General features: G+C 44.4%; 1 protein-coding gene across 1 annotated transcript in view; it reads left to right on the top strand.

The window, feature by feature from the left end:
• LOC146600280 (unconventional myosin-X-like) overlaps nucleotides 1-26,821 on the top strand; it is a 104,765-nt gene that overhangs the window by 37,365 nt on the left and 40,579 nt on the right. Inside the window, exons 11-22 of the mRNA XM_085325904.1 lie at nucleotides 258-376; nucleotides 4,816-4,962; nucleotides 5,689-5,789; nucleotides 8,893-8,959; nucleotides 9,423-9,515; nucleotides 13,373-13,441; nucleotides 14,290-14,372; nucleotides 15,904-16,012; nucleotides 16,960-17,040; nucleotides 18,192-18,316; nucleotides 19,406-19,520; nucleotides 25,495-25,601. Of these exons, the coding sequence (XP_085182030.1) occupies nucleotides 258-376; nucleotides 4,816-4,962; nucleotides 5,689-5,789; nucleotides 8,893-8,959; nucleotides 9,423-9,515; nucleotides 13,373-13,441; nucleotides 14,290-14,372; nucleotides 15,904-16,012; nucleotides 16,960-17,040; nucleotides 18,192-18,316; nucleotides 19,406-19,520; nucleotides 25,495-25,601 (1,216 nt within the window). The remainder of the gene's footprint in view (nucleotides 1-257; nucleotides 377-4,815; nucleotides 4,963-5,688; nucleotides 5,790-8,892; nucleotides 8,960-9,422; nucleotides 9,516-13,372; nucleotides 13,442-14,289; nucleotides 14,373-15,903; nucleotides 16,013-16,959; nucleotides 17,041-18,191; nucleotides 18,317-19,405; nucleotides 19,521-25,494; nucleotides 25,602-26,821) is intronic.

The following is a 26,821-nucleotide window of genomic DNA, read 5'->3' as shown; positions in this document are numbered from 1 at the left end:
ATCAGCGGAAAGGCTGACTTAGGCTGCCTTGCCTAAGTCAACCTTGGGTTGGCCAAGGTTGCCTTGGATTGGATGTGTTTGCTTACAGCTCTGGGCATGCTAAAGAGAATCAAAGTAAAGGGCAGTGCTCTTTCTGCCGGGGCTTTGATGCTTATCTTAGAGAAATCTCTGGGATTTCCATGCTGATCTGCGGAGTGTGGATACCACGTGAGTGATGAGGGCCCATGCGGGAGAAAAAGTCTGTTCTTCTCTCGTAGTGTTGAACATCGCCAGTGACCTCCTGGGCTTAGATGCTTTCCAACTCTCCGAAGTACTGACTCAGAGGTCCATGATTCTGCGTGGGGAAGAGATCAGCTCCCCTCTCACCGTGGAGCAGGTAAATGCTGGGCTGCTTCTGTGCAGCTACCTCTCTCCATCAGCATGGGGCAAATGTGATCTCTGTGTGTGCCTTGCGAGTACAAGGGTCAGGTGAAGAGAGAACAATTTTTGTCAAAGCCAGACCACCACAAACTGGGGAAACAGCAAGGAAAACACTTAGCTTGGGCACCATGTGGAAGCACTGGGATCTGAGGCCATGACTGGGCTGGATGCTGGAGCTCAGAGGTCCTGACTTGTGCTGGGCAGAAACTTAACAACTGCAATGAAGAGGGAGCAGATGCAGCATGCTAGGAGCCCTGCGTCAGTCTCAGCCTGACCAATCTCTGGCTCAGTGTTGTGTTTGTTACGCTTCCCTAAGATACAGTTAGTACTTGGATATAGCTTTTAATGCATGATATATTGCAAGTCAGTCATGTCAGCAATTTGCCTTAGATATGGCTAATGATACTGTGCACTGGCAGCCAGCACAGGGCTCTTCTACTGGTGGCCCACTGTAATACTGGTAGACACCCTTACTTGTGCTATTTCACCAGCTACGGAGGATAGTCTCAAAATAGCTGACCTGATCGAGTCTACTCATCTTCTTGCGACAGAGTTGTGTCTGAGCCAGGCAGGTGGTGGCATTGCCTTGTGTCGCAGCACCAGGCCTAAACTCTGGTCACTGTGTGTATGTGACTGACACCGAAGTGTCCCAACACATGGAAATGTTAGAGGCCAATTCAGTTGTGATACCTAGGTATTATGTCAACTTCTGACTTAAATCTTATCTGTCCCCCTTAAAATACAGTTTTAATGTAAGAGCTGCTCTACAGAAGAGTCTGGTAGCACTTAGGCAGTGCCATCTGCTCTGGCTCTTTGCCCTCTTCCAGTCTGCTGCTGGGCACTGCTCCTTCCGCCTCCTCGGCATCTCCAGGCCTTCTGTCTCCTGCCTTCTACGATCCACTAAAGTTTAAGATTTGCTGTTACACCTTGTAGTAACATTACACCTGTTTAGCTGTGTCCCATGTCTTTTGACCTCATTTTGTAGTTCAGGTCCCACTATGGCTTCTGCTTTTTAGACTTTACAAGGTGGAAGGAGCTTGCAGAAAGCAATGCACAATGCTGGTTTCAAATCATCTTCAGTCTCAAGCAAATGGTCACACTCATATCATGCACAGTAACTTGTGTGTGTGTACCAGAGAGCTTATCAAATGTTTATGGTAATTGCATGCATGTATGTTTTTAGCCTGCAGAACTCCCAAGTTATGCTTCATATACTRGAAAATAAAAGCTTACACACAGTTACCACAAAACATCTAGCAGATGGTAGGTTATTACCCCACAGCAGCTTGTTTGTACATCTGTACAACAGCAGAAGAGGACCAAACAAACTGATGCACAGTTCTTACCTGTTGAAGGCCTGTAGTGCATCACTGAGGCAGTCCTGCTTATCTGGTTCATTACAGTGATGTGCTTTATGCTTAAAGCATAATTTTTAGTTTATGGTGTCACTGATCACTTGAGGGCACTCTTGGTGTTTTAGGTCCATGCACAGATAACGCTGTTCAAAATCTTATGTTGTTAATGAAGTGAAAGACATTGGGAAAGAAAGGATAATATTACTAGATGGAATAAGCATTGTGTCGTAGAAAAATGAACGTCTGTAGTGGAAATCTTGGGCTGGCACGGCATGCAGAGGATTATCAACCCAACCCCTACACTGGTGGAGAAACCACTGTTTCTGAGCTCTCTCTGACAGATTTCTGTCTAACCTTTCTTGAAATTTCCCATGGAAGAGATTTCATGGCCTCTTTAAGTATCCTGCTGTAGTGCCAGTGGCAGTAGACTCTGTAGCTGAAAACACTTTCCTAATATTTAAGTTTCTTTTGCCATCCCAGCTGTCCACCTTAGACTAAGCTACTGCTTATGTGAAGTATCCTGCTTGGTATTCTCTATTCTAAACTAAACAATCCAGTTCCTTCAGAGTTTCCTCCTAAGTAATTTTCTGAAMCTCTTCTTTTTCAGCTGTTTTCTCCAGTTTTCTAACATCTTTCGTGAAGTAGGGTGCCCATAATTGGACACAGTATTCAAGCTGAAGCCTCACCTGTGCTCATTACAGCAGAGTAGTAGCTTCTTTTCTTGCTAAGGACACAAGATATTACATACCTGGTAATAAATCACAGACTAAGCTTTACCTTTAAGAAATAGTATAGGTTTGTCATAGACTGTGATCTACTGTCACCGCCTGACCTTTCCCTGCAATGCTGCTGTTGTGATAATTATTTCTCAGCCTACAGTCTGTGCTATGTATCCCCAAAATCCAGTACCACAGTTTCTCTTCTCCCCTGACTGTCTGTCCTCGGTAGACATCCTGCGCTGTAGCAGTGCACAGGGATGGAAACAAAGCATCCTGGAGACGTGCCGTGTGGCTCAGAGCARTGGTGCGCAGCTGGAGAGAGTACAAGAGTCTCCTGAGCAGAACTTTTCCTCAYGTTATAGCTACTCCTGATGTTCCCGCTTGTTAGACTTTGTGCTGACTACTCACAGCCCGGTGGGGCCAGCACTAGGACAGCTAGAAAGCAAGCTGTTACGGCAAATGGATGCTATCTCTGAGCCTTCATTGCTGGCTAAACCCATTGCACTGAACACTGGCATTGTAAAGACTGCTCCTGCTTAAGCCCTCGAGTGCTGCATACACCTATTCCTGCTTGTCGTTGCGGGAACACGGTGAGAGTGCTGCCAGGAATTTCTCATTGTGTAACAGACTTGTTGGCTGTCTGAGCTTTGACATTTCAGTGCATTGAATGGATGAACTGGGCTGAAGGCAGGCAGGGCTGGGAGGATGAAAGGAGCCTTTGAGAATCTCATTTAAACCATATTGTGTAGGAAAGCAGCTTTGTTCACTTGCAGCTGGATGCGGAGGTCCTGTTCCTGGAAAATGAGTCCAACTTACTGTGTAGCCACACTGACTTGGCTAGCAGAGCATTTCTGCTCCCAGAAGGGTGGTGCTGAGGGCATCCTCACGCTGAAGTAATAAGACACTCCATCTAATGGAGACAAGAAATGCCCAGAAAAAGCATGTGTGCCTCTGCTTTAAAATGTTCCCTTCTCTGGAGAAGGGAGGTTGCTATTTGTGCCTGGCCTTGAGTTGCTGGAGGGGAGATGCTAGGGTGAAGAGCAGTCTTATTGCCAGTGGAATTGATTTTTGTGAAGGTTTCATATGGAATAAGGCAATCTGAAATTAATTTTTAAGATGCAGCTTAGTAGAGCCTGGGCTATGGAGTGTGCATAGGAGTAGCTCTTTTCCTGGGAGAGAAGAAAAACAGTAAGATTGGACAGAAAGTAGGATCTTGCAGGCTGAACACTTCATGAGCTAGCTGAGGGACCTGGGAGGATTTGGAGGTAGTTGGACTGTGCCATAACAAAGCAGAACAGAACTGGCATTTTTCAGGCTTGCAAAACTGGAGAAGATGAAGGTGCATTTAGATCTCTGTCCTTGCTGGCCAGGCCTAAAAAGGAATTACCTTGATGTCAAAGGTGTGACAGAGTAAACAACAACCTGTAATAGATATGGATACTGGGGTTTATTTAACAAATGATGAGATTAGAGCTTTTACCTTAYTGATTATTTCACACACTTACTCCCACCACCTGCTCCTGCACTGTTACATTTGCTAGGTCTCAACTTCCCTTCCCAGCAGGGAGGTTGCTGCTGGTCCTGGAAGGTCCTTTAGAAGTTGTGCTGCTTCATGCTATGCAGCTCCTTGCAGTTACCAAACTGGGCATTTCAGATATCCCCCCTCACACCCACAAATGTCCAATTATCTGCTGCCTGTTACTCTTCACAATTTAAACTATCTTTTTTTAATCAGTGATGCTGGGTTATGATCCCTGCGTGGGGTGTAGGGTCAGCTCCAGAATGGTCTCTCAACCTCTGGCTTCCCATAAAATAATGCTGTTTGCATGTAAGTTTTGGAGAGGGGTTTTTCAAGGCTACTGTTGGTGACAGAGGAGTCTCCTAGATCTTGCCTGGCCAATTTTTGAAAAATGGAGCTGATACTCATCTTGACTGCTCGTCCAGCAGTACTGAGCTGAGATACCTTGTYTGTGACTGTAAATGTTAGCTCAGGTGATGCAAATAACTACTASTAGTCATGAGGTATTTTGCCACCCCTCCTGCCCCAGCCCCTACTCCAGAAAGTGTCGGTGGTTTTGCTGCTTCCTTCAGCCTCTCAAGTTCAGTTTCCCAAAGGTCAGACCTGGTACACCTGTACATGGATGGGCTGTTTGCATACATATGTATGACTGTGCATACATATTGCACAATGCATAATTGATATAGGAGGCTGAGGCCTGTAAGGAGGAATGAGAGGGACCTGAAGTCCCGCAGACATTCTTGGTGCCCCCTTTGCCCCTCTTCTCCCTGTAACACCTTTTTTCCTCTCTGTACATTTACAGGCATCGGACTCCAGGGACTCCCTCTCTATGGCGCTGTATTCCCAGTGTTTCTCATGGCTCATTARCAAGATTAACACGAAGATCAAAGGCAAGGAAAACTTTAAGTCTGTGGGCATCCTGGATATCTTTGGCTTCGAGAACTTTCAGGTCAGGATTTTGTCTTTTTCAGATGGGTTGGTTTTGGAAAGGTTAGTAGATGTAGGAAGTTTGGTATGTTTCTATTTTCTGTGGGTTAGCATAGGGTATTCTGGGAGGACTTCTGCACTGCCACTTCCCTTTAGGAGCAGCAAGGTGTATTCAACTGTCCATTTCTGGTACCTGCGTTCATATAGGCTGGTGTTCAACGTCCATTTTGTGACAAAGTCCTAAGCAGATACATTGTGATAGGTAATAATGAATTTTTTACTTGTGGGTAAATTAAATGTATGACTTCTAAACGCACATTTTTTGGTTGCATCTGTTTTGTCCTGTGCTGAGACTCCTGTGTGCACTGCTTCTGATGGTGAGTGATGAAGGATGTATGTCGAGCAGCTATTTTGTGACTGCTCAGATATTTCACAGGAAGAGAAAATCCAGTGAACTAACATTTAGGGAATGACATTTCGTTCTTCCTAAGATGAAGAGAGATGTGACTATCTTTAGCATCCTTCACTAGCAGTTAAGCCTATTGCATTAACCTTTCATGAACTGCAGAAGCTGTTCTTCTGGTAGGCCTCCCTGTATAGTTCTCCTCATGTACCTCTGCTGCCTCTTGTCTCTCTGCTCTCTGGCTCTATTCCAGGCCTGGTACCTTCCTCCTTGCTGTTGTCAGGAAGTTCCTTTAGAGACTGGGGACAAGAATGTTAATTTTATAATCTTTGTTTCTTCTCACAGGTGAATCGTTTTGAGCAGTTTAACATTAACTATGCAAATGAGAAGCTTCAGGAATATTTCAACAAGCATATCTTCTCCTTGGAGCAGCTGGAGTATAACAGGTGACAAACAGAGAGAGCCCCCCCGGGCATTCATGGGTGGCAGAAAGGGGAACATCATTCTCTTTTTTGCTGCCCAGTCCCAACTGCTACAGCTAGAAGGGCAGCTGGGCCTTGGTGCTACCATGACTCTCTAAGCACTAGGCRTGTGTTATTTACCAGCATAGGTCATTTGTCTCCAAGCAAAAGCTGGCTTCCTTATAGTATTTTTAACCTTCTGCTGTCGTGAAATGGTWATTCACGTTAATCTGAGACAAATCTCAAAAAGAAGTTGGCTTAAGCAGTGAATTTTGCCTGATTTTTAGTCTGAGCAGCAAACCTTCCCTAACACCTGAAACACAAACCAAAGTCCACTGAGACATGGTTTGTATTTTCTGAAAAGTTGTGACCCTTAACAAACTAGGTTCACATTTCAAATCTGTAAAGCCTCACCTGCTATGCTATCCAAATACGCACTTCTTACCTTGTTTCTGCTTCATCCCCTTTCACCAAGTGCATTMCGCACAGAACCAGGCCCAGCCTCTTCTGTCACTCACTAAAGACGAGTATAAGAAAGCTGCATGAGATCAGACAAAAGCACTGTCCTCTCTCCAACAGCAGCCAAAAGTGGATGCCCAAGAGAGAGTATAAGAACAAGGCAAACATGTACAATACTTCTTCCCAGTGTTCTCTCAGTTTCCTACCACTTTCGGCTTACAGAATGCCTTAATTGGCTGCGGTCTCTTGTCTTCTTCCGTGAACTTTTCCAGCCTCTCTGGAAAACCATGTGAATTTTCAATATCCACAAATGCTACGGCAAGGAGTCCTTAGCTCATGCACATATTGCGTGAAGACCCACCTCCTTTTGTTTGTTCTGATCACGACTATTAGCTTCATGTAATGACTCCTAGCTCTTGTGTTGAAAGAGAGCGAACCATTAATCTTGATCAGTTCTGCCTGTGTCACTGCTGACGTTATCCACCTCTATTATACCTTACCTTGCCTCTGCCCTGCAAAGGTAGTTTTGCAAAATAAAAACAAAACAAAATTTGAATTTTTTGAAATTTCTAAAATCTTGAAAACTCCAGATTTCCTTCTTTCTCTCAGCTGAGTAGAATCCTGAGCTTTGACTCATTAGAAAACACGGTCACTTAACTTATTACTGACTTCAGTGATGATATACTTAATGCAATGATATTGTTATGTAGGTGGATTCATGGTGTGAAAAAGGAAAGCCCTTAAAAGTGTAGGATGGATAGATATATGACAATTTTCTCTGTCCTAGAAATTCTTACATTGTGAAAATGGCTCTTTTCCTCAGCAAGAAGAATTAAATTAGGCCATTTTCTGAGCTTAGAGAGCATGGGACCTTCTGCACAGCTGTTCTGTCTTCTGTGGGCTTTGTATTGGATTGTATCTTGTAGAGTACCTGGGGTGCTCTAGAGTGTCTCAGCTTCTAGAGAAGGCTGCTAGAGAAATACTTCAGTTCTTGCTGTGAAACAGAAGCCTTTATGTTTGTGAATGAGGCAATTGAATAGGGTTAGTGAGGGCAAATGAGAGCAGCCTTGTAAAAGGAGCCAGCTGAATAGGCAATTCATAAAATGTTAAAGATTACAAAACTGCAAGGCTATTTATGTACCGGCTTCTCAGGCCAATTCAACCACTGCAGGAAGCTCATGTTAAGAATGGTAGCATCGTGACAAAAGATTTATTCCTGGCAATTAGATAGGAGTTTAAATTCTGTGGCTGAACTTTGGAAAGGACAAGATAATTTTATTATTGACTATGCTTCCAGTTATTCTGAGGATGATGCAATTAAATCTCGTGCTTCACAGTATCAGCTCTGCTTCCTCAGGGTTACTAAATAGCTCCTATGTATTGCATCATTCAAGTAGACAAGGGGGATGCGGCATTAGAGACAACTTGACTCATTTATTTGATTTCTTTCAAAAAGCTCTGTTTCTTTCAATTCTGGAAGGACTTCTTGCTCTCGGAGGGAATCCAAGAGGCCTCTATGGTATCTTTGTAAAAAAAAAAAAAAAAAAAATACATGTCCTCTCTGACAATCATTGCTGCAAGAATCTGAAACACTATGAACTGATTTTTGGGTTACTAAGCTTATAAGAAAGTCTGTTCCCTTTGTGGGATAGGTAGTTCTTTGCATTTTTTAGAAATAGTTCCAACCTGTGAGTTGCCCACAGTTTCTGAATGCTTTGAATCAGAAAGTAGGAAGCCTAGGCTGAAGGACTTGCAGGGAACAGATTACCTGAAAAGTAAAGGTCTGTATCAGTGTTAATAAGTAGCTTCATATATAGCCTGAAGTCTTCTTTTGGATACCTGAGGAAGAGTTATTTCCAGGAGCAATTATTCCTATTTAAGATTGCCTGCTCCAAAAATAAAGCCTATTTTATGGGAATGTAAGAAGGTGGCAAGGGACAGCAGGAACTCTCTCAGCACAGATTTGCAGAATTTCATGGATGATTTTCATAGCACTCTTATAGCACTGCTCTTCCTACATCAGTTCCTATTCTGAAATATGCAGAGCTACCCCACAGGTCGACCGCATGTCAGACCAATAGTTTATCTGTGCCATTTTCTTGAAAATCTCTCTGAAAAGTTGCTCTTGTCTCTTCCTCTGGTGGACATATGAATTGTAGTATGGTCTGGCAAATGAGCTTCATGCCTGCTTTCCAGATTGGAGATCAGCAGTTGGCACTTGCAGCTGCATAGCAATGCCCCTTGACACCAGCACTTCAGCTGGTGCCCATTTTCCCTGAAAGAGCAGGAAGAGCCTTCTGGAAGGCTCCTGGAACCTGGGAAGGGAGAAGCACCAGAAACTAAGAGCAACTATAGATTCTTATGCTTGATGTRGAATTAGCTCAGTGACCACAAGATGAGCATCAGTCTAAATCACTGAGCTGGAGAAGGGCTGTCTCCTACTGCCATCTCCTTATGTTAGCAGTGCATTGCATGCTCTATTCCCTTCCCTTAGGCACAGTAGAGCATAACTTCCACAAATCCCTTTTCAGTGCTGGGAAAGCCACCCTTGGCTACTTCTGTTTTCCCGTGCCTCAGGGAATTGAGACTTGATTTTCATATCTTCATTCTATTTGTTCTTGACTGGCAGGGAGGGAATAAACTGGGARGCCATTGACTGGATGGATAATGCAGAGTGCCTGGACCTCATTGAGAAGGTGAGTGGTTATCTGGGACAGTTTTCAGGAATTGCAGCAGTTGACTGCTGGTTGTCTTGTGAGCTTTCCTTAGATTCCTAGTGATAAGAACAAGTAGTTCCCTGCTAGACCCTGTTCCCATCCTGACCTGGCCAGAGTATGAGCTATTCTAGCCCTAGTCCCTGCCTGAGGAAGCAGATCCCTGCTCATGGTTGGGGGTAAGCTTAGGGAGGGTGTCATTCTCTTAGACTGGGAGCTGGGTTAAGCAGAGCCTTCATGTGATTTTTTTTTCATAAACAATCTCTGCTTATGTTCTGCTTGCTGAGTATGTTGGCTGGCCAGAATCCTGCTTTCGACTTGAGCTTTGCTGAGTATAACTCCCAGGTTATTGCTCAATGTGTGTCCAAATCTCTGATTCTTGGCTTGGTGCTGTGTAGTTAGAGCTTTCACTGACTGTAAAAGCCTGTTTCTTGTTTGGCTGTAGAAACTGGGTCTACTGGCTTTGGTGAATGAAGAGAGTCGATTCCCCAAAGGCACAGACAACACCCTTCTGGAAAAACTTCACAGCCAGCATATGGTAAGTAAGAAAATAACCCGGCAGGCAAATGATCAGTATGTTAGCCCCATCAGCATTTCAAAGCTGAAAGTGAAGGTTTTGTTGATGTGAAATATGTGCTTTGAGCAGGAAATGTAAAATATCCTAGGCCCAAGCCTGCAAGTGTTTCATAAGGCTGCACTGAACAAAAGTAACATGTGAAGAAACCCACAAATAGTCTCCTGCACACACAAAGGGAGCATGCATGCCATGGGCTATGCACAGACAAGGTTTGGGTTTGCAGCCTGGGCTAGAGGTCAGGTGCTGGTCCTGGGGCACCAGGCAGCACTGCGAACTCTGGATGCGACTGCACAGTGTGGATGGCTTTCTCCTGCCAGCTGACTCACAGGAGGTTGCTCCAGAGCACATCAGATCTCTGTCTCCTGGGGCTGGGGACAGCTCTTGCCTCATGATTTTTAATAAAAGCTCTCCTGTTGTTCGTAACTAATGAAATTCTTGCCTCCTCTTTCTTGTATTCTGGACATGCGAGTAGAAGGGCTTTTTCACGCAGCTCACAAAGTTATCCTGGGGACACAGAAACCACAGTGAGATCACTGTAGTAGCCTTGAACCCTGTCTCCGTTATGGCCTGCACTCTGTTCTTCTAAATAGTAAATAGGCAAATAAACAAAGCAAATTAAGCCCTGTAGAAGGCACTTGTGGAATAATTTACTACTTTAGTAAGAACAATGTAAGCCAGTATCTTTCCTAGTCACCTAACTAAGGCTTCATCCAGGCCTAAAAACATARAGATTTGTATCCTTTATTAGACAAAATGTATTCTTAAGAACTGGCACAGGTGTAGATATTCTCATTTTTTGTATGTATATGTAACTCTTCTATAATAATACTGAGGATACAATGACAGTGACTTCTAGTTGGCTACTTAAGGATAGTTTTGTGGAAATATTTGCCTTAGGCTTAAACTGATGCCTTCACTTTAGTCCATTGTGGCTTTCTCTGGTATTACAGACTAGGTAAATGAGGATGCCCAATTTACTTTTTTTAGTGCAATTGGTATTTTGTATGTTTTTAATATATCACTTTTTGTGTATTTTCTTTCTGAACTGTCTCAACCTCTTCAGTTTGTCTCCAGATGGAGAATTTTCAAAGCTCCTCTTTATTTCTGCTGTTTGTTTCTGAACTCCTCTAGGTCTTTTCTCTATTCTTTTCTGAGATAAATAATCAAACCAGAGCGCAGTTCCCTTGGTAAGAAGGTACCTGTGGTTTACTATACAGCAGCATGAGATTATCAATATTATTTTGCATTCCTCTATGCCCCACAACATTTTGGTTGTTGTTTTTGGTGATTCCTGTGCATTGAGTAGCTTTTTCATTAAACTGTTCATAGTGTCACCTCCGTCTGCTTTGAGGGGATAGCAGTTAATATGGAACCCCAGGAGCATATGATGTATAGAAGAGGCTGAGCAACTGGACTGCAGAGAGGAAAGACGAAGTAGATAGTATTGCTAGTGTTCATTGTGAAGGCAAAAATGTTCGTGGTACCAACTGAAGTCTTTGGTGCAGGCTGGAGCAGCACTGGAAGGCATCCAGCCACTCTGGCTGGAAAGCCTGAAGACCTTATAGCAGAACAAGCCCTCTTTGCTATGTTTTCTGTGGATTGCAAAAGGCTTAAGGAGGAAAAGCAGAAGATCTGACATGTCTGGGGAGAAGAGCAATAGAGAAGCCAGGAGAAGGAGCCAGAAATGCTGTGTGCATGAACGAAACATACAGGTTTGGGGGAAAGGGAGAGGAGAGGTGCTGCACTGCATGGCAGAGATGGTAACAGTTACATTTGGAGAGGAAATGAGGGAAGTTTGGGGCTGGAACAAGATGACTCAACTGGAGAAAGGGAAGAGCAAARAAATTGGATCAACATGAAATGGAAAAAGGTCAAAGAAAAAGTTTAATTTTTAGTAACACTGACAAATTGTTAGGGTCATAAGGCATCTATCCCATACTGCTAAGAGACCTTGAAGATGAAAGGGCTGAATTACTAACAGTATTGTGTAACATCTTACTTAAATTTTCCTCAGTACCTGTGTCTGGGAAAGTGGGAAATGATACAAGTTTTTAGAAAGTTTCCAGGAAATTACAGGCCTGTAGGACTGATGGCACTATTAGGCAAATTAGTAGAACCTATAATAAACTAGATGGAATAAGTGGACACCTGAAAAAATACAATCCACCTAAAGATTAATGTGGCTTCAGTAAGGGGAAGTCCTGCCTTACAAACCTCTTTGTTTCCTTTGAAGAGGTCAAGAATCACTGGTTGAAGTGATATGGTTATTCTAAAGACTTTTGATAAATCCTTCCACCAAAGTCTTTTAGCATAATAAGCAGCCCCAGGATAAAAGAGAAAGTTCTCATTGAGAAGTTATCTCAATGGAGGGAGGCCTGTAAGAGTCTGWCTGTCCAACATGAGCAGTCAGGTGGCAGTTTTGTGATGATATATTATACAAGGTGGAAGGGCTAGGCTGTGGAGAGCCTTATGAAACTGTGTGGGTTGTAAAATGATGGTGAAAATCCATGTAGATAAATGTAAAATAGCACAACTGAAGGAAAACAGTCTCAGCTTCACGTTCAAAATTATTTTCCCTGAATTAACTGTTCCAATTCAGGAGGAAGATCCAGAGGCAATGACAGATAGTTCCACAGAAACATCAGTGCAGTGCTTAGTAGTAGTCAAAACTCCAAATCAGGTATTAGGATTTCCTAATACCTGATATCACTACACCACTGTATAATCCATGGAGCACCTGCACCTCGATCACTGTGTGCAGTGCTGGGCCCCTCCATGCAAAAAGTGCTTATACAAGACCTGGAACACAGTGGGCAGGAAAAGAAATCACACATCTGGGACAGCTGCAGTGCAAGGGACAACCACATTGGAGGGACYCTGCAGCCTGGAAGAGAGAAGGTTTGAGGGGATATAATGGGTTTAAAAATCATACATAGCCTGGACAGGGCACAAGGTGCCAGTGACAGCCAGGCTCAAAACCAATTGTGGTTCCCTGTGCAGTCAGTCAAGACTACCTGCCAAGAAATGCTCTGAATGCAAGAAGTTTGCATTGGTTCAAGGGGACACTGGGCAAGTATTTGGAAGAGAGATCCATTTGAGGTTACTAGCTAGGCATACCTCATGAGAATAATCAGAGTTTGAGAGACTGTTGAGAGAAAAGCATCATGCGCTTGCCTTGTTCTTCCTCTACTCGACATCACCACTGCTGGAGGCTGAATGGACCCTTTGTCTGAACTGCTATGGCTGCTCTTACATAGTTAAGGGTCTTCATACAGAGCAAAGACAGGAGGAAGAAAAATGAGAGAAATTAAAATACCTACTAAGAGAAGGAAAAGTGAATGTGGAAAAAGGGGAGGAGAGGTACAGACAAAGCTCAGAGTGGGAGAAAGGTACCAAGCAAGACAAAGCATAGAGGAAGATAGGAGGCTGGTATGATCCTCTGGCAAAGAAAAGATGTATAGGCATTCTGCAAAGCTGCCATCTTCCCCACATTCTGATCCTGTGTCCTGCACCACATGGTTTGTGTGGATCCCAGTCTCCTCAGGTGTCAGACATGTAAGAATTAACATTTCATCCATGGCATGCCTGCCCAGCCTTGATTCTGCAAGCCCTTGCTCACATGAGGAATGTTTTGAAGGACTGGATTTTTCCATGGATTTTGCAATGTAGATGCAGATAATTGGAGCATGTGGGATCATGCTCTGCAACAGCTGAGGTCCTTGCCCATCCCAGCTTTGTCATAGTCATGGCAGAGTTCTTTACTGAATCTATTCATGCTGACACTGGCATTTTAAGAAGCCCTTTTTCTTTCATTTCAGAGCAACCACTACTATGTGAAGCCTCGAGTAACAGACCATCAGTTTGGGATAAGACATTATGCTGGGGAGGTAGGTGTTTGTGGTGTATTTGTGAGATGCTTGCACTTGGACATGTGATCTTGGTGTATTTAGAATTCAAAATCAAGACAGAGCTATTTATTCTGATCTCTGTGCTCCATAGTAGAGCACAGGGGGTGTAATGGGCCCAAAATGGCATGGCAGGTACCTAACTACATTCTACTGCTTAAATACTTGTTTGAGTTTCTCAAGTAACTTTTGGTTTAGGGAAAAAGCTCCTCTTTATTTTGTTATTAATGTTCTCTTTCTTGACCACTCACAAACAAACAAAATCCAATGTAAAATTTACAAGGAAGATTTCACTTTGGAGAGGAGAAAAGGCTACGTGCCTGCTTCAGAATGGAAAAGGACTCCGAGCCTTCAGGGTTAAATGCTGCTCTCTGTTGTGGAAGACTATGGAGCAGATGGCGGTGTATCAAGGGAGGGCACCAGCACACCAAAGAAGGGGTAACCTCCTYCTGGAATCTCTTCTGCTGAGCATTAATGGTTGGGATTTCAGGCAGCGGGTGGCACAATCAGTATTTCCTAAAGTGATTGAGAAGCTTAGTAGCTCAGACCTTGCAGAAGGTTTCCCCACATACACCCCAGGTAAATCTGTGCAGCTGTTTCACTTGGCTCCTGTTTTTGAGGGGCTTTTTTTCCTGAAATTGATGGCTAAAAGCCACTTTCTTGTTAATGAATGCTGAGCTCTGGAGCCCCTTCCTTGACCCCAAAAGCTAGGATCTTGGCATGTGCCTGCAGCGCTAGAGTATATCTCTGCTGGGTGTCTTGTACACTAGCATATTAATGCAGATGTGCTTAATTACTGCTCTGTTTCAGCTGCTCTGTCTGTTTTGCAGGTGCTATATGATGTGAGAGGCTTTCTGGAGAAGAACAGGGACACCTTTCGAGATGACATTTTAAACATGCTAAAAGACAGCAGGCAAGTCCCCCTTATGCTTGTAAGGAAGCCAGGACAGACAAGTATCTGGTGGGTTGGACTAAGCCACATTCACATGATAACCAGACAAGGGGAAGCAGTTGTTTTATCTGAGCATCAGTTCTTTTCTTTGTGCTTGAGGGTCCTGGCAAAAGATAGGAGAGCTGAAGAAGTCAGGTGAGGCACAGATGAATAGCTTAATCAGTAGTCTTTTTGTCCCAATTTTGAAAAGAGCTATGAAAACACAACAGAAATCCCTAGAGGCAATGCTGAGTTTCTCCCTCCTTTCTTTCCCCTTTCCTATTTTTCTTCCTCCTGCCACCCTGWCCCAACAATGTCAAATTTGTCCCCGAGCAAGCCAAGGCTCTTTGCCATGCTGTCAAATGCTGGCCTTTGTACAGAGGCTGCTTGTTTTTCATATTTTCCAATGTACAACCTGTTTGTGTAGTGGAGTGCCTCATCCTAATCCTAARCCAGACTGAGCCCTCGCTGTAGGACTGGGCATTGTCCACAGTATTTAAGCCCAGTGCTGCAAAGAGGCCCTAGAGAAATGAGCTGACTTTGACCTTGACCAATGTCTAGTAGGCAGAAGTGGGGCCTAGCAGAAGGAGAGACCTTTAATTACTGTCTTGGACCTCAGAAATTTCTGAGCAGTAGCTCCACCACGTGCCTCCTACCATGGTACATGTATTGCATCTGGGCCCCAGGCTGATGAGACTGTGTTGCATCTTCCCTGAAGTCTGCTGCAGAGTTTGCACCATGAGCAGCCTTGCCACAGCCCATGGGAGCTGCGTACAARCTCTCTTAGCTGCCTTACTCGGACAGTGGCATCTGGAGAACATTTCACACAAGGCTTGGAGCTAGAATTGTGGTTGTCATTATCCAGCGTGACAGTAGGGCTCAGGGGTTTTCAGCAAGCCAGAAAGGGAAACTTTGCTAGAAAGAGTCATAACAATAATCTGGCACAAGCATGCTGAAGAACTTCATGCTCTTTTGTAAGAACCAGCACTCCTGCCTAAGGAGAGGCAAAGTGGCAGAAGATCCTAGAGGACTGGCCTACACCATGAATAGCTCTAGCAGTCCTCTGACCACAGGAGGACTGTGGTTGCAGCTGTGTGACAGTGGTTGGGGCACCACAGGTGCAAGCCACAAAAGCTCGGTCTGGAGTGGATGGCAGGAGGGGAGTGTGCAGTCTAGCTAGAATATCCTCAAGGTAGCTTCCGCTTGGGGGCATACAACTAGAGGGAGGTGTGCTGGCCAGCAATGATGGACATCTCTGCAAGTGTTTGACGGGGTGAGATGGGGTTTCCGGCTTCAGCACACAGGGCCGTCTGGGATCTGGGCAGCCAGATGGAGAGGATTAAATTTCTTCCTGAAGTGTCCAGCCAAACTACCTTCTGCAGCCACTCTGTGGCACAGAAGGGGTAAAAATGGGATGTTTCATGCTGGGATGGGTGATAATTGAGAATGAGAATCATCATCTCACAGCTCATGAATGTCCTTCAATTTTTTTAACTCTTTTTTTCATCTTCAGACTGGACTTCATCTATGATCTTTTTGAAAGAGTCTGCAGCCGTTGCAGTGAAGAGACACTGAAGATGGGCACCCAGCGGCGCAGACCGACTGTCAGTTCCCAGTTCAGGGTAGGATGTTTTCCAAGAGAGCAGCAGGCTGCTGGAAGGAGCAGATGGGTAAAGCGAGGCCTGTGGCCAAGAGGAGTCATTCATTCTCATTTCTAGTCCAGCACTGAAAACGTGCAGGAATGTTGTAGAGCTATGAAAAGACAGTGCCACTGCCCCAAAGATTTCTCTGACTGGTGTAAAGTGCAAGATGTTAAGAGCAAACAGGGTGGCAGAGGAAAAGAATAGCAAGAATGCTTTCCTAAGTATCTAAAGCTCTTGAGGTTTTCTGACCCTTTGTGTTTGGTGTTTCAGCTWAGTGTACATGTCGTGTTTAGTCCACATCTTTTACGGGCCTAGTGACAATTCCAAAAAGTCTTTGGAGGGTGAACCTCGCAGGTGTGAATCTTGCCCCTGAGCTTGTCTGCAGATTTTTATTAGTTTCAGAGATTTAGTTTCCAGTGTCTAAAATTTGAGACTTATAAAAGTAATTCAAATTGACTATATAGCTTAGAGAACAAGGATGGCAGTGTACACATAATGTTATTACAGTAAAGTAACTAGATGGGTATGTTTTGGACAGGAAGGGATCTTTCCTGAGCTACTTAGGGCAGGCTATCTGTGTCACAGCATTAAAACTCACGATCTTATATGTAGATGAATCTCCCTTCATTTTTTAAAACAAGTTAAATTGTTGAAAAGAGAGGTGATTGTGCACTCCCTGTTTCAGCTGCTGGAGATCACTTTTCAGACAGAGGCATCATCTATCCTTTCATTGTTTTTAATTTAGCGTTGTTTTGCCCTGTTATTTGAAGAGGAAAATGGGATAAGAAAAGATGGATTTTGGTAGGCAGAATCAAAGAAAGATATCAGGAATGGGAGAGCTACATGAAGACCTTATTGCATCAAATGCAGCCCCTGTTCCCTTCTGCAGTGACTGATCCCTTGGGTTTTGTCTTGCTCTTTTTCAGGATTCGCTCCATTCCTTGATGGCCACGCTTAGTACTTCCAACCCATTCTTCATCCGCTGCATCAAACCAAATACAGAAAAGGCAAGTCTTTCTTCCAGAAAGATGCATGCATGCCACACAGGCATGTTCCTCAGCTCACAAGCACTCACTTGCACAAATGGCTAAGTGACAGATGGCTCTGTGAGGGTCCAAACTGGGAATAAGTGCAGTTCCCCCTCCCCTTCCCTTTTTCTTTCTGGTAGTTTTATGGTTGTGAAAAAATGCAGCCTCCTCTTTGCAATTGGATGAAAAGGCAGGGTACTGGTACCCTGCAGGCTGGGTATGTACCCAATTCTATCTCTCTGTGCACTGACAGAGCCCAGATGCTGAGCCAGGTTTGTGCAGAGCCCATAGGTCTGGTAAAAGCGGTGATTGCTCCGGTTTATGCTGCCMACAGGCAATTTGCTCTGGAATGCATGGCTGATGTGGTAGGAAGCATCTCCTGCAGATTCCTGACTTCGAGGCAGAGGAGGTGGCTGCTTCATGAACAAGTCAGCATGCTTAGAGATGAGCTGGCCTGGGAATGAGTCTCCTGCCAGTACTGTGAGCCATGGCAGGAGGATACATTGCTAACTAGACTGGGTGGGGAGCTAGGAACAGATCATTTTCTTTCATAGAATCATAGAATGGTAAGTTTGGAAGGGACCTCTGGAGATCATCCCTCAGCATAGCCCATACGAGGATTGAACCCATGAAAATTTTGTGTGTTTTGAAACCATCCATGATATGGGCAGAGGAAAGCCTGCTGGGGGCTTTATGCCAGAAGAAATTTCTGCCATTTGTCTCCAGTTTTGGCAGTAGAAGGCTATAGGGTTCTTCTGCATGACTGCAGAGAGACTAGAGCCAGGGTTCTGCCTTTTGTATGTGTTAGCATTATCATTGCTCTGCTGCCGTGATCCAAATGACAGCAGTCTGCAGACTGCTTTTTTCCAGACTCTGCCCATGTCCCTTTCATCCCTTATCCTGCACTGTGCAGTGTTGTGAGGTTGCTTTTCCCTTGAGCCACACTTCCCCTTTTTCAACTGGGATGCCCACATATGCTGGGTTGACTTTCTRCAGATAAGTGAATGTACAGTATGTGATTGTCTGAGCCCTGATGAACAGTTGCTGTTACAGTCAGCAAAGTAATGYCAAGATCAACACTTAACTCCATCTCTCTTCTGATCTGTTTTTGAATCTGGATCATTGCATAGGCACCGAACCTCTTCAACCCAGATGTTGTTCTAAATCAGCTCCGATACTCAGGGATGCTGGAGACAGTGAAAGTTCGAAGAGCAGGTTTCCCTATACGGCGCCTTTTCCAGGACTTTCTCAGCAGGTAATTGCTGTCATTGCACCACCTGCTGTACCAGCCCCAACCTATATAATTTTGTGTTTCTTGTTTCTGTAACTGCTGTTACATTTGTGGGATGTTTTTTCTAACCATGCCCTTATTACCAATATCATACATTGATCTGGATGTCCTTTTGGAGACTGCTTGCCTTTAGAATAAGAATGGAAAAATAGCCAAGCAGTCCATTTTTATTTCTAGCTTTGTCATAGATTTGTTTGTGGGATTTTGAAAAAGCCATTACACTGTGTTTGTTCTTAAGGGGGGGGATAGTAGTCCAGGGCCTCATTGCAGCTAGTGTTCATGAGACAGAAGTGGTTATCACATTCAAATATCTTGAGAGATACCTTTTCTCTGACAGATTTGTGCTCTCTTTGTATGGCATCCATAGGATCCTTGCTGGATAGCTTTTTGTATTTGGTTCAACACTTTAAAAAAGAATGTTAAAAAAAAAATACTAGAGAAACTGTACAGCCGTTTCAGCTGCAAAAATTATCTCAGTACTTTAGAACCTGCTTTGCAGGGGGAGAGCAGACAAAAAGGTTCTAGCTGGCAGTTCTTCAGAAAGAAACTCAGCTGGTCATCCTATATTAAAGGGAAAATATTATGGTAAAACCTTTTAATCTGGCAYGCTGAAGCAAATTTTAATGGGAAATATAGTTGATGATTAATGTTGGAGAATGAGATTATTTCTTTTTTTAATTATCTGCACCAAAAAGGATTTCTTAAAGTTTATGGCTAGAAGGGACCATTGAACATCATTCTTTTGCCTCTAGGAGCATTATATGCTACCCTTACACTGAACAAAATAACTTGTGTCTCATGCTGACATATGTTTCAGAAGACAGCTGTTCTTCACTGAAAAATGTTGATGAGTTTGTATTTTATTACTGGGCTTGCAATAGTAATTGCCAGTGTGGTGGGAACAAACAAAGCGTGGGGGATAGAGATTTTCAAACTGGAAGGCAGACATGAAGAAGGGAGATCTCAGCTGGGATCTGCCTCTGAGAGGGAGGAAGAACTAATGGAAGGAGGCTAACTTTCATGCATAATCATGACATTTTGTTTGGTTCTTAGGTACAAGATGCTTGTGAAGGGACCAAGTGCCTTAGACAACAGCAAAGCTATGTGTACAGGGCTTCTTCAGACCTATGACAGCAGCAAGAAACAATGGCAGCTGGGTAAAACCAAGGTACTTCCTCAGCGTGGGGCAGGGCAGATGAGGAATGGCTCAGTTCCTGCTGCAAGGGGATGCAATTGCATCTGGGAAGTTCAAGTCAGTAGAAGTAGCAATGACCCAGTAAGTGCTTATACTATTGATCTGTAGCATCTCAAATGTTTCCTATATTATGTACCTAAAGATGGAGAAGGCTTTTGTCTAAAATCTTTCTCATTGACCAAGGCAGATCAATTTTGTTTTGTCTGGTGCAATTTTAAAAGAACTGAGCAGAGCAAGTTTAGGGGTTATTGTAAGCACCTACAGTGTGTGCAGTTAACTGTGGCCTCTTCTGTCAAATATTTCACTACACTTGGCTAACCAAAACTCTTGTAGGAGGCAGTGAGCTACTGTTTGGTAGGTATCTTAACTGTGAATGGGTAGCTAGATGGCCAGATGTGTGACARTTTTCTGCTGTGGATGCTTAGCTGATGATTTGTGGAGTTAGCGCACACGTTAGCGTACATTTTCTATGAAAAGATATCTGAATGCTTTTCCTCACTTGCATAACCCAGGTTTTGTTTCTATACTGGTGAATGTTTAACACTTATCTCTCACCTGGGGAAGTCCCTCACCCTCCCTTTTTTCTTTTTCTTCACTCAGCTGGAAGTGTGCCATTATCCTTTATCTTCCATGTAGCAGAGGGGGAGCTGGGTGTTTCAGCCTGAATTTTTTGAGGCTTTGAGACAGCTTCGCACAGGAATAGATGCAAGTATTGTAAGGTAGATCACTGCAGAATCTGACCAGTGAGAAATCTGGCAGTGGGGAATTGAGTCTGAATCACAACTTTCTGTATACTCTAGTAGATTCTTCCAGAAATATTTGAAAATGGATGTGCAGTGCAGATAGCATTTGTAAGTGGTAAGTATGCAGTCTGTATTCAGAGACAGCAGACAATGGTCCATCAAAGCAATCAGCACTTTTGCTTCGAAAGAGTAATTCAGAATATTTTCAGGGTCACAATGGAACTGGAAGTGATTCTAGTGGATGTTACATTTAATTTGTGGAAATCAGATAATGAGACTTGCTGCTATGAGCAATCATTTCATAAGAAAAATTACAGCTATTCACTTATTAGGGGATGAGATCTCTCTCTTCTTCTAAGAGTGGTGGGAGCCCAGCTGGCAGCCAGGGCTGTGAGACACATGACAACCAAGGAAACCTCTGGCCATTGTTATGGGAAGGGGATGGGTTAACCTGCAGTTTCTAAAACCTTCCTTTGCATGACTGCACTAATGTCCAAGAAAGGTCTTATCACTTAGCCACATTTCCAGTCTGGAATTCAAGTGTCCTCCACCTTTGATTAGGGAACGTTGTATATCTTCACTGGTCCCTGCAAACCAACAAGCATTTCAGTCATTTTTCTCTCTAGTTAACCCATACTGCTCGAGTGGCTGCCACTATCCCAGCATTTTAGTGCTACAGCTGGTGTGGAGTGTGTATGTTGCAGAGCTGCTTGTGCCTGGGCAGCTTTAGAGAGGATTGGTTAGAGCTCATAAACAGGGAGTTTGAATTTTCTTCCTAGTGTGTCAGGAGATGGGAGACGGCTGGGCTCCCTACAACAAGGGCAGGAGAGAAATGCATGCAAGGACCGACATGTAGAATATACAAGGTTATTTATAAGTGTAGCTAGAGTCCAGAGATTACAACAGACTGATGACAAGCAAGACATCCAGGCTGCCTTGAGCCACTGGCAGCAATAGGATCCTTTTTCTCTKTATTCCCTGTTGTGCATCCTGAAGGCCTGAGACCATAAGACTGTTTTTACTCACTACTTTACATGCAAAAACAATCCTTCTGGAAAAACAAAACTGATAGTAGATTGTAGCAAATAATTTTTATTTGAATTTTACCAAAACACTGGATATATGCTCATTTAATATTTTTGAATGCTTCTGTCCTAGAGAGTAAAAATTGGCTAAATGCCTGGATGGAGCATTTTTGGTAAACACCAGTCTCTCTTGCCAGTACACTGGTCACTATTGGGTCCAACTACTGTGGGGAGAAAGAAATAATTAAAAATGACAGTCTTTGGATCTCTTTATTCCTTTATGATTGAGAAGGAAAGTTAGAATCAGCTAGGAAGCAGTTGGGCTGTCTTGTTTGGTCACAGAAGTAATTTTATTTTCTGCACAGTTTGGATTAGAGGTATGTACCTTGGCAGAGGGGTGCACTTTTCCTTATTTTAAGGAATATATCTCTGCAAGCCTGTACTGGCCTGTTCTACCCTTGGTGCCATCTCTCAGCATGCTGAAGACTGGCCAGCCCCCAGCTGCTCAAGGCGCTGTTGCTTTGCCATTTTATCTGTTGGATGAGTCGCTTCTCATCCTTGAGCATGCTTAGGTGGTGGCAAAGCCATTTCACTGTTCCCTTGCAGACCCTCCTTCGTGGCAGTGCCTCCAGGAAGCCTGGTCGTATGAAGGCAGGGAGGCTGCTGCCAGCCTCACGGAGCAGTGCTGTTTCCTAGTAGTCTCTTCCCTGCTGCCTGGATCCAGCTGTTGTGTCTCGTCTTTGGATTACAAAGTGCTTTGTCTGCATTCATATTTCTGTTAGTGCTAGATAACAYAGGGCTGGAATACTTGGGCTGATGAAGAAAACAGCCCTGGTTTTGCAGAGGTTTTTGGGTGAGGGTGAAGTGAAGCTACCAGTCAAAGTACATAGAGCATCAGGTCACTGTCCTAGGGAGAAAGTGCCCCGATGTGCTCTTGCTGCCACTGCTGCTGCTGTGCAGCTCTGGTACCCAGACTGCAGTGTCTGGTACCAGCTGAGAACTGACCTTGAGTCATGGAGCCAGGAGTGGCAACTGAGAAAGGTGTGACAAGCCAGCAGGGGATGTAACCTGGGAAGGAGTATAGGGGGTACATGAGGAGCAAGGCTTATAGAAGGGGGAATACTTCCTGCAGAATGAATGGAAGGATAATTATATCCCTAGCAATTGTTTGGAGGAGGAAGGAAAAGACTCTGTGAATTAGTTCAGGGGATTGTGAAGCTTGGGAAAGGAAATAGGGGAGGAAGGGCAGGATGATCTTTGTGTTTTTCATTAAGAATAGAGCAGCTGCTGTGCTGGCAATTGTCAAATTACTGTTTATAAGAAGTATTGATGTATGTAAGGCAGGTTTTATCCAGTGGCGTGGTGGAGGTGAGGACTTGGATTCAGACGGGCAGTGTGATAACGGAAGATCTAGGCTAAGGATCCTGGTCTTCACTGGGAATATGCTTGGATGAAGCAGCAGCACTGAGGCTCACAGGTTCATGCCTTTCCCTCCATGCTCTTGGCCCTTCTGCCATATTCACCCATGCTCAAAAGACAGATTTCCTAAGGCTGTTTAATGCAGTAATTCTTACTGTTTGAAAGCATTTAACTGCCGTTTTGCAGGGCCTGTTTGTTGGAGGAGGGTTCTGTATGTGACTGTGTCTTCCAGGTCACAGTGATCCACTTCTTCCTTTCCCAATATCATCCCCTGGGGAGTCACAGGATCACACCTATACATCTCTACACATGGGTGCACACAGAGTTAAATTTGTGTCTGGTGATCTACACAAAACCTTCGCACGTGTTCATGGCTGTACTGACAGTGCACGCTATGAGTGTTGTGAAGAACATAGTCATTTAGTCTGCTGCTGCACTGTGGTTTAAACCCTGGTCAGAATCTAGTATGAGTGAATATGATGTTTTGGCTAATCATTCCTTCTTCAGGTGAAAATGAGCCCATGTTTTTAGAAAGTGACCATGAATTACAACCGAGAAACAGTCAAATTCTCTGCAGARCATGTCAAAAATATTTCTAGATTTGAATTCATTTTACTCTTTCTTGTCATCTACAGCAGGCTAAAAATAACCCATCAAAATGTCAGCAGGTTATAGCTAGGTATTGTTTTCAAGCCTCTTCAAGCCTCATCTCATTTGAGATTAACCCTTCACCTCCAAGCATGTATAAAAAGCTCTATCATAATAGGTGGGTCTTGTTGAACTCTGCAAACCTCAAAATTAATTTTGTTGTTGTTTTTCCTCTTCACTGGCACAACGAAGTCTGTACTTGCTAGTGAAATACCGATGGACTAAATATTTTTGCAACGTGGTGACAATAATGGATTAAGTGTCCAGTGCTCTGCATGCTGCATTCTTGAAAAGGGTGACTGCTGTTTCATGCTTTAAACGTCCTTAGTGTTCAAGACCACATCCAAATGTAATGGAAAGAGCAATCCCTGTCTCAAAGAAGTCTTTAAAGGGCTGACAGAGGAAGTGGACGCACACATGCAGGGAAAGATGCCAACTTCATGGTTGGCAGTACCTTGATAATGAACTTTAAAAAAAGTTACTTGGTAGATGGTTACTTAGTCGTTTCAAAACAGACAATTTCTTAAGGCCATTTTAATGCAAACTGCACCCCAGGAGAAAGCTGAGTCCAAGGAAGCCGGTGGCAATGAGCACTAACTCAGGGAGAGGCTTCAGTATGTGATGGTTTCTGGAAGGGGGGGGGGGAAGGGAAGGAGCCTAAATAAGTGATAAGGCTAAAATCAGTGGTGGAAGGGAAAATACACAGAGACATAAGGGAAGGTCGGTGGAGAGGGGAAGACATTATGCAGAGCACTAGACTAAATGACCATTCAAATCTCTGAATGTCCCTATTACCCCTCAGCACAGCCACACAGAACAAGTGAATTTGTAAGTTTTACTAATTAAGGTAGTTCTGCCAACTGGTGAGTGCAAGTTCACAGCCTGTGCTCATGGCAGTGCTTTAACAAGTGTGGCAGCACTTTCCTAGGGGACTTGGATCTCTTGCTGGCCACAGCAGTGACTTAGCCAATGTCAGGCAGGTCACACGAGCATGGCCATATGGCAGTCCCGGCTGTGACTGCGGCTTGTTCGGACATAGCTCAGCCAACTTTAATCTAGCCTGGGTACAGCTAACAGTGTACCCATAGTGCTACAGAGCTCTGTGGAGGCTGCAGACCTTCTCAAATGGCTAAGCATGTATTTCAGCAAGTGGTCTGTGCAGAACTCTGGGCTAACATCAGGCAAGGCAGCTGATTTAAAGTAGCTCAGATATGTCAGCACAATTCATGTAAACATACTCTTATCTTGCTTGTATCTCAGTTCCTTTGTCTATAAGATAGCACTGCCTTCCCTCATCCAAGCTTTAAGCACTGAGAAGAGATTTGAAATACAGGTGATGGAGGATGCTAGAGAAAATATTAGACCCCGAAGTACAACCACTAATACAATAACTTGGAGACCTCTCCTGCTGGGGGGTCAGTTCCCTCTAATGCATGCTGCACTGCTGAACTTCAGATCAGAGTTCCTGGAGATTGGTGGAGTGCTTCAGCTCCTGTGCAGAGCAGGGTGGGATGGAGTATGCTCAGTGTTGCTCCATAGCAGGACTTTCACCTGTCCTGCTGCCTCACAGTAAGACTGTTGATCAGATTGCTCCCTAGAGTCTAGAAATCTAAATGTTCTTCCCTTTTCTGGAAACGTGGACTTTCTTCCCTTTTCTTGAAATACGGAGTTTCTTTGCAAAATATTTAATCATCGAAGTTGGTCTCAGTGCCTGCTGCAGGGAGGTACCAGATTGTGCAGGGAAAGCTGTCAGCTGGGAAAGAGTTAATAACAGGCACAAGCACAGGCTCTCCTCCTCCCTCGTTTTTCCCTCCTTCCTCTGCTCCCTCCCTCTTTCTCTTTTAAGTCTTGACCACAGAGTGAAAGGAGGCGGGGGTTGGGCAGGGAGTTTAGCTCATGTCGTTGCAAAACTTTTTCCCGGTGCTATGAGTAAAGGCACCCAAGGGGGCAAAGCACCGAAGCTGGTGCTGGAGCGCCTGCAGCAGAGCTTGTAGGCGCCAGTACATAGAGCGCACTCTGTGCTGGTCACAGGGGATGAAATCTCCCGGCTCTCCCGGGGACTGACTTCTTTCCTCTCTTTGTGTTTATTGAAACTCCTCCCCTTGGCGTCAGGTTTTCCTGAAGGAAGCTCTTGAGCAGAAGCTGGAGAAGGATCGGGAAGAGGAGTTGAGGAAAGCAGCTATAGTCATCCGGGCCCACATCTTGGGCTACATGGCAAGGTCAGTGCTGTGGGCTGCCCCACCATCCCTTTGCTTGTGTGCCTGGGATCACCTTGACCCCTTACTTTGCTCTCTAGTCTCCTTGCCATCCCTTCCCTCCTCCCCCCCCTTTACTGCAAGGGTGAGCTGCAGCATCTGCCCTCTCCTCCACCAGTACCAGTTCTGCCCAACCTTTCCTGTACCTTTGCCACCTCTTCTTGAATTCTGCACACACTTGCTACCTTCCCTCATGCTCTGCTCAACAGGCTTCTGCAGGGACTCTGTACCCATTGCCTGGCTCTGAAGGCACCTTTTCCTTGCCTTCAGGGCACTCCAGGCTGGGCTCCACCTATGCTTTCAGTCCCCTCCTTTCCCTTATGCCTGTCAACTCTATTTACTGCTCCCTCTGCATATCACTTCTTCACTCTCAGCTCTGCTTTTGCTCACACTCTTTCCTTGCCCTGCCTGTTTGCCTCGTGATCTCCCTCTCCTTTTAATTAACTCTTCAAAATTGTTTTTTGGCCAGCTTTGCACCAGTAATCTCCTCTCAGCCGCTCCCTTTTGCACCTGACCAGGGGAGGGTTGGGATAACCAACTGCAAACTGCCCCTCCTCTGCCCCTTGCAGTCAGTGTAACAGCTGACTCCTTAATGGCTGTGGTGCGCACACTTAATCCCAGTAAGATGCTCTTTCCTGGCTAGTCTCTGCTGCACACACCTGTCAGTCAGGAGTGTGAGGAGGTGAAATCCCTGGTCAGCAGAGCTGTTTCAGCAGGCACTCTTATTAGAGCTCCAGTTACACCAGGTAGCTCATTTAACTTTGGGAAATGTGTGCAAAGGTTTTACTTTGCCTTGCCAGTGTGGCATATCAGCAAAATATACACTGGTCTCGGGGGCTTTTATTCCTTTATTTCTTTCCCCTTAGGAAGACAAAAGAGATTGTATATGAGATTGCAAGTTGTGTCAGGGCCTCTGCTCTATTTTACTTTGTGTCTATCACTTGGAGAGAAGAGTAAGGATTAATATGCACAGAAAGATTGATTTTTCTGGGAAACACCACTGCATGCAAACTGGATTAYTGCTTTTCTGAGTTCCTGGTAAGGTAACTGCTGGCTTTGCAGGGCTGTGTTGGAGATAGTGTTGCAGCAGAGTTCCTCTTGGCTAGAAATCCTGTGGCCCTCCAGTCTGCAGATCTGGATTCCTTGTCCCACATGTTGTTCTTCCAAGTCYCATCTTCAGACAA

This window comes from Rhea americana, unplaced genomic scaffold (genome assembly GCF_003343005.1).
Source record: "Rhea americana isolate MKP2758 unplaced genomic scaffold, rheAme1 scaffold_124, whole genome shotgun sequence".
NCBI lineage: Eukaryota > Metazoa > Chordata > Aves > Rheiformes > Rheidae > Rhea > Rhea americana.
Note: the sequence above shows the minus strand (reverse complement) of the source record. Positions and strands in the feature narration are given on the sequence as shown.